Here is a 14,614-nt window from a genome sequence, read left to right as displayed (position 1 = left end):
TGCATAGGTATGTGTGTGTCTCTGCAACCCCCCCAGGATGTGAATGGGATGCCTGTGCTGGCCACAAATAGACCAGCATAAAAGTGGGGACCACGGGGGAGGGGAGGAGCAGCCCAAGGAAGGGGAGTTGGGGTATGTGCTCATTCTGTGGAGGATCATTGGATATTATTTAGTCTATAGGGTGGATAGCAGTTGCAAAGGGGCTGTATTGCTGGTCTGTGTGCACACTGTGGGAATGGATTCTCCTGCGTTTTATGCTGGAAGGAGGAGAGTGTCACACACAGGAAAAATGCAGTTCAGAATTTTATATATGCAGGAACATTTTGTTTAGCCCAAATTTTACAGGTAAGAGATTAGCTAAATATTAACAATTGTATAGTCACACCTGTACAACATCACCACTAACACTTGTTTCAACTTTTCTTCTGTGAACCAGGACTTTCAAACTTCATTAAAATTCTGGATCTCAAAGGACAGATATCACTTGCTCATGCCTGACACCAAGGTTACAGGCTTTCATGCTAACTTGGGGGCTCTTTTTCTTAGGATAATAGACACTTATGCATTACATTGTGGAAGGAACAGTCCATACCACTGCATTGCCATAATATCACTGCCACTCTGGGAGAGAAGTAACAATCAGGGTTAGTGTCCTGAAAAACAGAAAGGCAGGCAACAGGGAAAAAAAATCTCTAAGAGGTTCTTTTACCATGCCCTGATGACCAGATGATACATGCTCTCATTTGCTAGCAAGGGAAAGAGAAAAATCCCTTCATGGAGACCTGATGTAGAAAGCTTCCAAAACCAAAATACAAAAGTGCCAATAGTTTAAGGTAAGTGCAGTACTACCCTTAAAAATGATACCTTCTTTCCCAGTAGATCGGTTCCTGTGTGTATTTAGGGTGAAATCTCCTTGCTTTGCTCCAAAAATATATTTGTATTACTATTTAATTCTTTCAGCCCTGCAGAGCCAATACACTTATGGGACAAGTGAGCGGGATTCTTTTTGTGCTCACACAGGAAAGGAACTGTTAACTAAATTCCTACTGCAAAGCTAAATCTGCCACATTATAGGCAGAATATGACCTACAAAATGTTTAAACTACTGATGATACATGAGCTATAAAGAACACATTTTGTCTAAGATTCCTAGTTGTGTTTACATAGTTAGTTGCTTATTTGTAAACTGAGTAAAATTAGCTTTGGAGCGCAAAACAAAAAGAGAGCACCACAATCCCATGTTTACAGTCATTTTTTCTAGCAGAACCACACTAAGTAACACTCCACTTTTTAAAACTGCTGTCATAAAAACAAGTTGTTTGAAAATTTAGGCAGGACTTCAAGTCTGTTATAATTATCCCACACATGTACCTTGGAAGAGAAGGCTATTACTATTTACTACATTTCTATTTTTCTCAGAATGGTTTTGATGAGTGCACAACTGTTTGTTATGTGATAAGTAACATTGCTTGATGTTTCAAGACAGGTAATACTGACTTTACTTCATGCCCACTGGCATGACTGAACTTTCCTTTTTCTGTATGCAGTGATAACGAGTAATAAGCCTTCATCTCCTCCTTCTACCATCACAGATGTTAGCTACTAGAAAAAAAAGATGTATTAAACATTTACCAATAGGTAGCATTCGCTGTGTACCACCGCATGAAAAGCAGCATAAAGAAATCTGTTTTGCAAGGATCGTCTGGGAAGGTGAGGTTTGGGCTTTATACTGGTCCCCGATGATGACAAACTGGCAGACTGTTTCTTGCATAGCTCTGGGCAAACCATTAATCTGTCAGCACAAACTTCTGTAGAAATTCCAACAATAAAACTGGAGGGTTTGGACAGACAGAAAATGCTGCTTTTGAAATACTTAACAAGACTAATAATGCTTTGCAGATTGTTGTATTCCACAGTCCCTGAAATTTCTGGTCAACAGTGCATAGTAAGTGTTCAATTCATTCATCTTCTTCAACATAGGTTGATGGAAACCAGCCCACCTAAAAAAGGCAAAAGCAGAAGAAAAATAATAGATAAGATGCTAATGACACGGGACAGTTCTTTGAAAGGCCTGCCTAGGCAAAAACTATAATGGTTCTGTTTAGTAACAAGAGGACACAAAATTATAAAGATAAACTTGATTGTGCTGCTACAGCACTTAGTTAGAATAACACCTCTCAACCAAGTGATGCAAATTATTGATCCCATGATTTGGAAATTGCAGCACTGGACATTAAAACCTATTTTTGGAAGATCAGAACTAACCGACTAGCTGTGACTATGCCCCAAAGCACTAAAACGTGGAAGAAGAAGAAGAGTAAGAGCAGAAACAAGGAGTTTTACAAGAGGCAGGCAGCTGCTATTTCCCCCTTTGGAGGTGAAGGACATCTAAGTATTCTGCAAAGCTACCATCAGGCTCACAAGTCCCCATTACCATTATTCGCCTAAATTAAATAGGAACTGATTTTCTTGTCCTTACATGCACTCAAGTCTCAATGGAGTCAGGAGTCGTTTTAAATGAGAAAGAATTGCAGGGCAGAGCCCGAAGTTTTTCATTTATACTGCATTGTTACTAAGTTATTGTATTGCTCATGAAAGAAACCAGACCATTAACCTTGGAGAGTGAAGTCCTATATCTATAGCAGAGTGCAACACAAGGGCAGGCTACTTCATGCTGACCTGTCAATGTACCCTGTTCTGGATGAACTATCTCTAGAGAAAGAAGAGAACTCAAAGCCCATCTTGCTGAGACTGTCAAACAGAATGCCAGTTCCTAATGTTTTTCTTTAGGATGTGGCTGTCTGTCCATTACCACCTGGAATGAGATCATCAACTTATTTCACACAGTACACAGGACCATCAAAAATAGTTTAGGTTTCTATATTGCTTCCAAACTATATGCTTATTTCTTTTTTAAAATGTGCCTGTCTCATGCTCTAGGCACATGTACAAAATAAAAAACCCTTCAAATAATGTAAAACACAAAATCCCAGCATTCTTCCCACCCTATCCCACAGGACTAACTTTCACTTCCAACCACCATCCAACCCACATCCACCCTCCCTTACCAATTTAAACCATGGATGGATGTGGTTTAAACCAGCCCATTTAAACCATGACCTTGAGTACCTCAATTTATCTCCACTGCAGAGGTATTACATGAGCAGAGTGGTAGCAACCTAAGGTAGAGATGGAAACCATTTAGGGCTTCTATGACAAAACTAACACTTTGAATTGTATCTGGGAACTACCAGCAACCTGCACAAATCTCCGAGCACAGACGTAACGTGCTCCCTCTAAAAATCACTGCTACGTAAGCCTCTTGCCACATTTTGTACTAGCTGAAGTTTCTGAGTGCTCTTCAGGTGTAGCCTCATGTAAATCCTATTGCAGCAATCCAGTCTTATGCTGACAAAGGTATGGAAGGCAGTGGTGAAATGCACATCCAAAAGGAAAGATAGTAAAATGCACTCCTTGCCTTTGCTGCTAGCTGGACACCAAGAAGCAACCAGGGATTCAACAAGACCCTGATGTTTTGCTGCTAAGGGTTATAACCTCTGCTACTTCCCCCACCCAACAGTCTTATCCACTCTGGACATCAGCCAGTTAGTGCTCATCCATGACCCTAGTTCATTTAGACTCTGGGAAAGGTGATCAAGCATACTGTCTGGATTGTCTGAAACAGAGCTGATGATGTGTCAGATATGCTGTGAGAGAAAATATGTGAAAAAGGTTTATGATGTCTGAAGACTCCATTTAAAAGCCTTATCAATGAGATTAGCACAAAATTATGCCAAATAAAAGAAAAACCTACCCTTCCATTTACTTCACCTCTCCACCAGCCATTAGCACTCATCTTTGTGTAAATTTTTACCACATCACCTTTCAGTAAGGACAGTTCTCTCATGTCTCTTGCACAGAAGTCATACCGGGCAATGGCTATGCCTATTGCTTTTGGACTTAGCACTGAAATTGAACACAGGAAATCAATGTTATTATGATCTGTTAATTGCAGACTAATCAATTAAGTCAATACTGTAAAATGTATAGCAATGATTCCATTACAAAATAAACTGGCAATAATTTTATGTAAATGTGAAAGTAACCACCCAAAGAAATCAAGAAGCCTTCTTTAAAGGCTCAACACAAGGTTGGAGGATTTTATGTGGTTGGGGGGGGGGGAGGGGGGGAATAGAAAAAACATTACATGAGCTTGAATGTAAATGCCACTAAGTCAAAATTTTCCCCAAGGATTCAAAAATACTGTAAAATTTATTATACTTTTGTAGTTTATAATAAAACTTACTGCAAAGTACATACGTCAACATATTTTTCAGGTCACTAATTTGTTTCCAAACAGATTATTGGCATTTATTGTTGATATAACTTTAAACCCCTAATGCGGCAAAATAAATAGATTATGGTGCTATTCCTTCAGAGAAGCAATCCAAGTTAAATACTATCCATATAAGGCTGTAGACCAACTCCTTCCAACTAACAGCAAAAAGGAAATGCATTTCTACAGTTTGGGCAAGTCTAAGCCAGCCCTGATGACCCCATTAAAATGAGGTCATGACCCACTTTGAGGTCCCGACCCACAGTTTGAGAACTGCTGCTGTAGACCAACTCCTTCCAACTAAGAGAAAAAAAGAAATGCATTTCTACAGTGTGAGTTATCTGTTGTATGGCCACTGGATCATGTAAACCACCATTTTTCTGGGGATTACACTGTAAATCAAACATCAAAAATGATCAGTTGAACCTGGCTCACAAAATTTCACCACAAAGCAAAAATGCCTTAATTCAGCAAAGTACCTAAGTATTAGCATAAGTCTAAGCATGTGAGGTGACCCAACAAAATCAACACTTAAAGGTTTACAGTGATGCACCGACTTAAAATACCTTGCTGAACTGGGGCTTAAATCTTTTAAACTGATATAAAAATGACTTCAAACATTTCTGAATGATACAAGTGCAAAAACTGCATGTCTCTAATATGTCCAATTCAAAAATGGCTTTAATCGTAGCAAACTGATAATCCTTTTATGAAGTCTTATAGAATCCAATCCTGTAAGCTGCTGAGGACTGTCATTTCCCATTAGGAGGTAAAAGTTCTCAGCACCTTGCAGGGTGAGACCTATAATTTGGGTATATTAGAAAAAATATACACTGGCTAATACATTAGATTCAGAGGTTAGACCAGCAACTGGCAAAGGTGGAAGCCTAAGGTATGCAAAGAGGCATCCAAACAGTGTTTTTCAATAAAGGCAATCTCCCTTTGCAACTGGTTCCATGAGTAAACAGCTGCTGTAGAAAGAAATGGACTCCCATTAGTTCTGACTAGCTCCTTACAAAGGGAGCTAGGGAGATGTACACACTAAAATCCCTACTGAAAAAATCCTGGGTGTATTTGGAGTATGGCCAACAATGGTGAGTTGGAGGAATCATCAAAACCATTCTCTTTGTCATAATTCAGAGAACAAGAGAGCAAGCACATTATTACTAGAATTTCCCAAAGAGTTTTAGGAATTGCTATTAACATTCTAGTTTTGAAAATGTAATCAAAATTTAACAGTAAAGAATCAGAGCAAGCTGCCTTCTTTGATTTAAAATCAGGGAAATACGAATCACGGCATATAAACTAGAAAATCTAAACAGCTACGACAAAATCAACCACTTAATTGATAGCCTTGCTGCATATACTTTTATTTGATATTTATTGTGACCGCATATGAACAGCAGCTTTTGCATAATAGATACCATGCATTCAAATCATTACAACTGTGCGCACATCAATGATTAAAACTGAAATACCTAAAGTCAAATCATATGTCTGAAAATGAATTATGACCTTATTTTTCCACAACATCATAGTGTACTATAACTTTACACTCAGCGTTAGTATTTAGAATCATAGAATATCAGGGTTGGAAGGGACCTCAGGAGGTCATCTAGTCCAACCCCCTGCTTAAAGCAGGACCAATTCCCAACTAAATCATCCCAGCCAGGGCTTTGTCAAGCCTGACTTTAAAAACCTCTAAGGAAGGAGATTCTACCACCTCCCTAGGTAACGCATTCCAGTGCTTCATCACCCTCCTAGTGAAAAAGTTTTTCCTAATATCCAACCTAAACCTCCCCCACTGCAACTTGAGACCATTACTCCTTGTTCTGTCATCTGCTACCACTGAGAACAGTCACTGAGAATATGCCTATAGGATATAAATACGTTATATAGAAGAGAATCAGCAGCTTGATATATTGTTTATGTGCACAAATGAAGATGCTGAAGAATATAGACAATCATGCACAGTATAGTATAATAAAAATATACTACTTACGCTCTAGCAAGTCAAATACCATGACTATTTGCCTATTTACATCAATATTATGTCAAATACCATACTGGACAGCAGGAATAAGTGGTGATGGGGCAGGAACTGATTTTGCAGGAGAAGGGGTGCAGCAGAGGCAGTAACTGACATTTTGTGGGGGAAGAGGGCACTAGCAGCACTTACTGATTTTGGGGTCAGTATATTGGTGGATGGCAATAGCAGTAACTATTTGGGGAAGGGGATCATTGATTTGGGGGTTATAAGGACCAGTAAATGATTGGGGGAGGGGAGGGGAAGCAGAGAGCCGCTCTTGTCTCTAGAAAGAGGATAGGACTCGGGAGAGGTCAAGGGGACAAGGTACATTGGGGGAGATGTGGGGGAGGAACAAAAGGAAGTAGATAAGAAGAGAACAAGGGGAAAGGGGAACTGAGGGAGGAAAAGAACTAAGGAGAGGAGAAATGCAGGGAATAGTGGGCAGTAAAATATTGGGGGAAAGGGGGCAGAATTGGAGGAAAGGAGGGGAATATTTCAAACCCTTTTCAAAGTGAGGAGCACAGGGGAAAGTGAGAAAGAAGTAAGAGGAGAAGGACGGAATCTGGAGATAGGGAAGAGAGGATCAGAGAAATAAGAAAAGAAAGAACTGAAACAAGCAGTAGGGGAGATTTTAAAGAGGAAAGAGGCTATGTCTACAGTGCAATTAAAAACCCGCAGCTGCCCCATGCCAGCTGACTCAGGCTCGTGGGGCTCGGGCTAAGGAGCTGTTTAGTTGCAGTGTAGACGTTTGGGCTCGGGCTGGAGCGCGAGCTCTAGGACCCTGCAAGTTAGGAGGGTCCCAGAGCCTGCACTCCAGGCTGAGCTTGAACATCTACAGCACAATTTTACAGCCTCGCAAGCTCTAGTCAGCTGACAAAAGCCAGCCCGAGGTATTTAATTGCACTATAGACATACCCTGAGAAGACTCACTAATGCTTGTAGCCCCAGAGAATTAGGACACTTTGGTCTGTGTCAGATTTCTGCCTTTGCTTCCATTCAGGTCAATTTCTCATTAATACACACTGTAACCAGTTTGATCTCACACTATGTATTTCTCTTAACTTATGACTTTATCCCCATAAAGGGTTGTTTTTGGCTAGTGGGTTCTGTGGGTCTTGAAGCAATGTACACTTGTTTAATTTTATGAAACTGTACATCAGTTCTCACCAGTATGCAAGCATGGAGAGGATTTTCAAAAGTGCTCACACATTGCTGGCTTAATTCTGCTCTCACTGGCATCAATGAGAATTTTACCACTGACTTCCAGTGGGAGCAGAGATAAGCCAACATTGAAGGTGCTTTTGAAAACCCCACCCATAATATTTTGGGATCATATTTTCCATTTATATCATTTAGTTGTGAATTTAATGAAGACTCTTTTGGGGTCTTAAAAAGAAATGATTTTATAAATAATGCAAAGAGTCACACATGGTATCTGCCAGAATATGAAATGCCATCCAAGCCGACATGATTAGATTACCTAACTCTACCTGACACCCCGTTGCTGTTGTGTAATTGTTACAAAGACATGCTTTACATCAGATATTGTCAGGATTTCTTTTTGTGGAGGAGACAGAGTGCAGTTAATCCTTACTAATTACCAACATAAAGGGCTCTGTTGGGACTAGTGCTATGCACAAAGGTAGAAGGGGGGCCAACCTCCATTCCAAAACCTTGTGCTACCTAGGCCAGATAATCCACCCTCTATAAGTGGAAGTGAACCAGCATAAGGAGAGCAAATGCTGCACTCTTTTAGAGGGGGTAGCAGTTGCTGTTGTGTATGTTCCTTCAGGGTTCTCAGAGACTTTTTCCCTGCCACAGGCAAAATTACTGGGTGCAAAGTGGTGCAGCCCCACCATAACTGTGGCTTAAAAGTCACAACAGCATCCTTACTTACTGGTGTTTATTAATGGAGTGCAAGTTTGCCATAATGTGATTGGAACTGAGATTAGCATGGCTGTAAATTTCAATCTTTTTATACAGTCTGTTAGTTCAAAATGTTTTTATGTTTTCAAAGCAAGAGAAGGTTAAAAGAGAATAAAGAAAACGTGAGTACATTTGAAAAACAGATGAGTAAAATTAACGGAAACAATGGTAGTGCAAAATCTAACATTTGCTACAACAGAACTCTAGCAACGGCATTTTACGACGCTGCCACAATATGGTTTGCTGTAGAGATGGGACGAATACTTGATTCATTCATGAACAGTGCAATTTTCAGGTATGCACATTTGTATGAATACATCAATTAAAAATATAATACTTGCTATAGGATTCCACTACTGAATGGTGAACTAGTGGCCATTTGAGATCTGCTGTGGCTATTCAAATTCTGCTTATAGTAATGTATACTTTTAAAAGTTAATTTTACAAGAGTTTGATTTTATTGGACTGCAAGAATAACAATTTTCTACCCTCTGATTACCTTGTCTTTATAGCTTATCATGTTAACCAGTTACTGAGATTTGGAGTCAGTCTTCAGGGAATAGCATTAGGTGCTATTCTGCATTTAGTCAAGAAATGAAAAAGTAGATTCGTCCCTTCCCTAGTTGGCTGCACACAGAAAGAATTTGCAAACAGAAGCAAATTTAGAAGAAATATAAAAGCGGTAAGCAGTACCTGACCAGAAAGGAGTGGAGGAAGGGGGAACAAAGCTGTAGTCTGGAGGAGTTACAAAAGAAAACCCACAGAACAAAGAGGGGGCTTAGAGAAAGAAAGAGAAAAAGAGAGAAGCAAAAGAATGTTGAAATATTGGCAAAATATTTAAATATTAGTATTTCTATTATGTAAGTCATTGGTAATAAGGAAACTACGGTTCCTCACTGAGGAAGTCTGGAAAGAAATTGACTGTGAAAAGTGGAAAATGTAGATCTATGATTTAATTTTTCACAATTACATTTTTCAAAAACAAAAAATAAAAAATAAATCCATTTTGGGTTTGGCAGAAAAGAATTTTAAACTGTTTTTTCTTACAAATAAAGTGGTTTCTTTTCTTAATACCTGTACATTTTACAATGCTTTTGGCCCTGACTCAGCCAAGTTCTTAAGCATGTGTCTAAGTTCAAGTACATAAGTATTGCCATTGGTATTCATAGGATTATTCACATGCTTAACTTAGGCATGTTCTTAAGTACCTTGTTAAACTGGACCTCACACCATGCATGTAGGGATCACAGCAGTCTACTCTGATAACTTAACATCAATGGGAATTAGGTGCACGTTTCGTATCCTTTAAGGACTAAATGATGTTTTGGATCCATATATACTACTCACATTCAGTTCAATGGAAGTTCTGAGCACACACAAAAGGCAGAATTTGGCTCAGGAACTTAAACTTGTGCAGCCAGTATGCTAGCCCCTGCTTTGATGGATAAATGTAATGTATCCTCAGGTAATCAAAGGATTAAGGATACACTAATTAAATCTCCAACACATTTATAGTAATCAGTTTGCTGGTCACCCAGTTGCTCTCCTTTGGGTGACAGTATGTTTTCTACTCGCAAAAGAGTACATGCCCATTTTTGTGGGTGCAATCATTGTGCACGCAGAAGCAGTCTGAAATGAAAATTGGGACCAAAGAACATACCACAGCACCAAAACCCATCTTTGTTTGTTTACATTCATCTTAAGAAAAAAGTCAAGTACATCTAGATGTCTTGACATATTTGATAGCTGACGAGGTATCCTCATGCCTACTGAAAGTGTGCCATGAACATCTAAAAAGAGGAGACAAGTCCTGGGACATTGGGAGTTTAAAAAGAACCACTGGACAATTTTCTGAAGTAAGTGAAAAGTCAACTTAATTTTAGGAATGAAATGATAATTCAGTCATAACAACTAAGTATTGAGAGAACTGTGACACAAGCAGGCCAGCTTTCAAATCACCCTTTGCCTGAAATTCTAAGAAATAATATGGAAATTGTATTGAAAGTCATATCAAAAAATTACAGGAGAACCTAACAGCCATTTAATATTCTGACTTTCAAAGGGGAAATAAATAAAACCTTTAAAATAAAACCCTTTTTCCTATCATCTTAGACAATTAGGTGATTTGAAGCTGCCTTTGGATTTCTCAAAACATTTGGCATTAGTACTTGATGGACTTTTGCAATGTCTGTAGTAGAGCTTCCTAAATTTTTAAAAAATGCTCCAAGTCAGAAATGTCTCTCTCTGCTAAACAGGTGTTCATATGAGCAGAGCAGTGAAAAATGTCTCTCTCAAACCTCCACTCAATCTCAGATTGAAGTTGGAAGCTTGACATATTTAATTGCCTCAGCCTGTGCTTGTGAAAATCTGGTGAACATGGGCTCAGGTTATGCATCCAGCTGGAAAACTGACAAACTGAGGGGAAGGAGGTTTGCCATTCAGACTCCCTCTCAACAGCTATCCCTTCTTATATGAGATGCCTTCAAAGGAGAGCAGGAGGTGGTCAGAGAGGAACTGGCTGAGTGAAGATTCCCTTGGGGAATGAAGTGAATTCAACTCAAATGTCCAAAAAATCTGCAGCAGCTAGTTTGCTTCCAAGTTGCAATCCCTGCTAACAAAATTCCAGGGTACAAATTCTCTAACTGCTTTGCAGATCAAACATTGCAGGGTTCACATACCTAACTATGAGGGTAATGCTAACTTGGTGAAAACTAACAGGGCAGCAGTAAAACTAAACGCATGAGTTGCAGATAATCTGCCAACAATATTTGAGAGGGGCAGAGAAACCCTTTTTCTCCAGTGGCCTTATAAACAAGCAGTGGATCACCTGAGAAAGGGACTTGAAGCAGCTCCTAGTGATCACCTAATAAAGGGGACTGCAACTTCAGAAAAAACGGCTTGATTCAATAGAAAGGGAGAGCGCGAGAGAGAGCGGCAGACAAGGCTGTGCAGGGGGAGAACAGGGAGAGGAAAATCCTGGACCCCAGAAAAGTCACTGACCAAATCCCAAAGGACTGTGGGAGTGGCGAGGAAAGTGAGGTCGAGTTTTGTGTGCAGGTTTTGTTGTTTTTCCATCATCTGTACCATTTGTGCTGTCTAAGAATAAAGTGTGTTCGTTTAGAAATTCCTTCGCAGAGTCTCTGTGTTACTTGCTTACACTGTCACATAGCCCCAAAAAGGGAAACAGTAAATCAGCTTCAGTGGAACTCTGAGAGCATGCAACAGCTACGGGTGAGGCTTGGGACAGCTGGAGCTATTTTCAGAGCCTGCCAAGATATGGTGTCTGTATCTGGAGTGTGTGCCTAGCGGCCCAAAGTCAGAAACAATGCCTAAACTCTGCTGAGCCTCAAGAGAACACTAGACTCACGGTTTGGGTCCAGCACTAAAGTCTGGAGTGTCCAGAAGGAAAAGCTCAATCAGATTTATAACAGCCTTCAAATCCATTAACCAAAGTGTCATCCAGGATCAAACAATCTGGGTTTTGTTTTTAGCACTGTGGTAATATATTAGGTTTTACACCGGGAATCTGAGAATTGAGAGACTTTTCATCAATTTGGCCTCGGAGGGAAATTTTCCAGCTTCCACCAGCAAATGTAGTGGGAAAATGTTCGAATTTCAACATAGCACAAAGCCAAGCCTGCCAAACCTCTTAAGTGGAAAGTGCCCCACGTTCATTTCTCTTGTCCTTCCATATAATCCCTTTTGAACTCCTGTAATGCAGATTTTTTTTTCTGGAGTGCAGTAAAGGAAGTGGAATATGCACTATATAAAATCTTGTATCCTGCAGGAATTTGCAACAGTTGTGATATTTCTCCTATATGTTAATACTCTTACATGTGATACAGATGCTGCTTCCGGGCCTCCCTCCTATCAGCTGGTCTAATAAGAAGAGGCAGTGCTTCCTTTCTGCTCCTCTCGGAGAATAACCAAAATAAACACAAAGGTAAGGCAGGCAGGGTACACTCCTCATGCTAGTCACTGCACTGGCACTCCATGCCAGGTAGGGGTGAGGAGAAAAGAGCATAGAGATTGAGAGGGATGGGGAAAGGAAGGGAGATAGGATAATGGGGGGAAAAGATCATTTGAAAAGAGACAAGGACAGAGAATAACTAGGAACAGACGTGAAGTCCTGAGAGAACATGGGATACAATAGGAGGGAGAAAACTCAAAAAACTCATAGGGTTTGTCTACACTACATTTAAACACCTGTGGCTGGCCCATATCAGCTGACTCAGGCTCACCCAGCTATAAAATTGCACTGTAGATGTTTGGGCTTGGGGAAGTGGGTGGGTTCCAGAGCTCAGGTTTCAGCCCAAGCCTGAACGTCTACACTGAAATTTTACAGCCCCATAGCCCGAGCCCAAGTCCGCTGACACAGGCCATCCACAGGTGTTTAATTGTACTGTATACACCCAGGGGAAACAATGAAAGAAAACAAGAGAAGAAAGAAAAGAGGAAACAGGATGATAGAAAGAAACAAAGAAAAACAATGAAAATGGATGAAAAATAATCTGAAAATAATGTGTCCTAAAATTCCCCTAATGCTCCTGTTTTACCAAATAAAAATGAGAAAGTCTCTTGGAAATTATATATGCATGTCCATGGAGTATAGCTAAACAAGTGAAAATCCAAGAAGAAATCTAGTAAGTGAAAATGATGGAATAGTCAAAATCATTGCCACAAGACACTGGGCTTGACTGTATCTTCATTCACAGCAGTCTTCATATTGTTGAAGTCATCATTATTTTTTATATTCTTCTTCTTATCTGGTGCAGTGCAAAGATAAGGCCATTGCCTGAAATGCTGTGAAGTCTAATATTCTTTCAGGGAAAAATTAAATATTTTCAGCAGACCACATAACAGTTGTTTTAAATAGCATTGAACTTCTAAAAAGGCAATAACAATTTTATAGACTTTCCTTTAAAATGGAACATGTTACATGTTCATAAGAGCAATATTACACATATTGTAAAAAGCAACAGAGGGTCCTGTGGCACCTTTAAGACTAACAGAAGTATTGGAGCATAAGCTTTGCGTCTGATGAAGTGGGCATTCACCCATGAAAGCTTATGCTCCAATACTTCTGTTAGTCTTAAAGGTGCCACAGGACCCTCTGTTGCTTTTTACAGATTCAGACTAACACGGCTACCCCTCTGATACTTGACACATATTGTAGCTATTTACTCCAAAAATACAAAGTCTTTTAACAGGTATTTATATGGTATGTATTTTGAAAACTCTTTTAGAAGTGTTGCTTGCAAATTATGGCCTTAAAAGACAGGTATAAAAAAACAAATGAGATGATTCAACAAATGACATATTACTTGAAAAACTGTGTGTGTGTCTTTACTGAAACCCTAATTTACAAAAATGCAGTTATATTAGATGACTGATCTATTTAAATCTCAATACAAGATTAGAAATGGTTACTTATTTATGCATGTAACTGAAAACAGTGCCGCCTATGTAAACATCTGCAAAAACTAGGCAGCCTCCAAATTAAATCTCTCACGTGCATTTCTAATAGATTTTTGAACACTAACCTGATTTTAAGTTTGGCAGCAAGGAAGTCTCACTAGACATGTTCATAAACCTGTTGGCAGATCTGATTATGCTTAGCTGTAGAAAAATCCTAGCTGAATGCATTACCATATTAATTAGTTACATGTCAAAAATGCAAAATGAAGATGTTTATATAAATATCATTATGCTTTTAGTGTTAAAATAACAGCAAATAATATGTAAAATGATAATACTCACAGTTACTGCTTGCTTTATTACTCCTTTGTTCATCTGAATTTTCAGATTCCTTGTATGGAACCTGAAGAGTCGTATCCAAACTTCGGAAACCTTCTTTGAGAGAGTGGTGCTTGTAGTACTCTACAAGTTCCTTTGAGCAAGAGGGAATAAAACATTACTGGAAATTTAATTTGCATTCTTTTCAACAGTAAGATATACAGTTAATGATAGTTTTCTTATACAGGTGATCTTATCATTAGAGCTGAGCAAATAATTGATTTTTCAGTTCAGGGCCAAACACAAAACAAAACAAAAAACACCCTGAAAATAATTGCATTTGGTTTCATTCAAGAAATGGAAATATTTCACTTGGGTCAAACTGGCATTTTATTTTCAAAATGTTGTTTTGACATTTTAAAAATCTTTTTTGCAGATTAAACTTTTTGCTGAATTTTACCTAGATTCACAAACAGTTTCGGTGCCCTGAAAAATGCGTTTTTGGTGAGATTATTAGTTGCTGAAAAACTTCCACCCAACTCTATTTATAATGGATAATTGCACAGTAAATATACATAAAGCCATGT

General features: G+C 39.1%; 1 protein-coding gene across 1 annotated transcript in view; it reads right to left on the bottom strand.

Moving 5' to 3' along the window:
• Positions 1 to 1,169: 1,169 nt before the first annotated feature.
• Positions 1,170 to 14,614, bottom strand: part of LOC112109983 (guanine nucleotide exchange factor VAV3) — a 238,231-nt gene continuing 224,786 nt past the window's right edge. Inside the window, exons 25-27 of the mRNA XM_024204746.3 lie at positions 14,052 to 14,181; positions 3,815 to 3,966; positions 1,170 to 2,000 (exon numbers count right to left, since the gene is read on the bottom strand). Coding sequence (XP_024060514.1) covers positions 1,959 to 2,000; positions 3,815 to 3,966; positions 14,052 to 14,181 — 324 coding nt within the window. The 3' untranslated portion in view covers positions 1,170 to 1,958. The remainder of the gene's footprint in view (positions 2,001 to 3,814; positions 3,967 to 14,051; positions 14,182 to 14,614) is intronic.

The sequence above is a fragment of the Terrapene carolina genome, unplaced genomic scaffold (genome assembly GCF_002925995.2).
Source record: "Terrapene carolina triunguis isolate 2854851 unplaced genomic scaffold, T_m_triunguis-2.0 Scaffold210, whole genome shotgun sequence".
NCBI classification, from domain to species: domain Eukaryota; kingdom Metazoa; phylum Chordata; order Testudines; family Emydidae; genus Terrapene; species Terrapene triunguis.
Note: the sequence above shows the minus strand (reverse complement) of the source record. Positions and strands in the feature narration are given on the sequence as shown.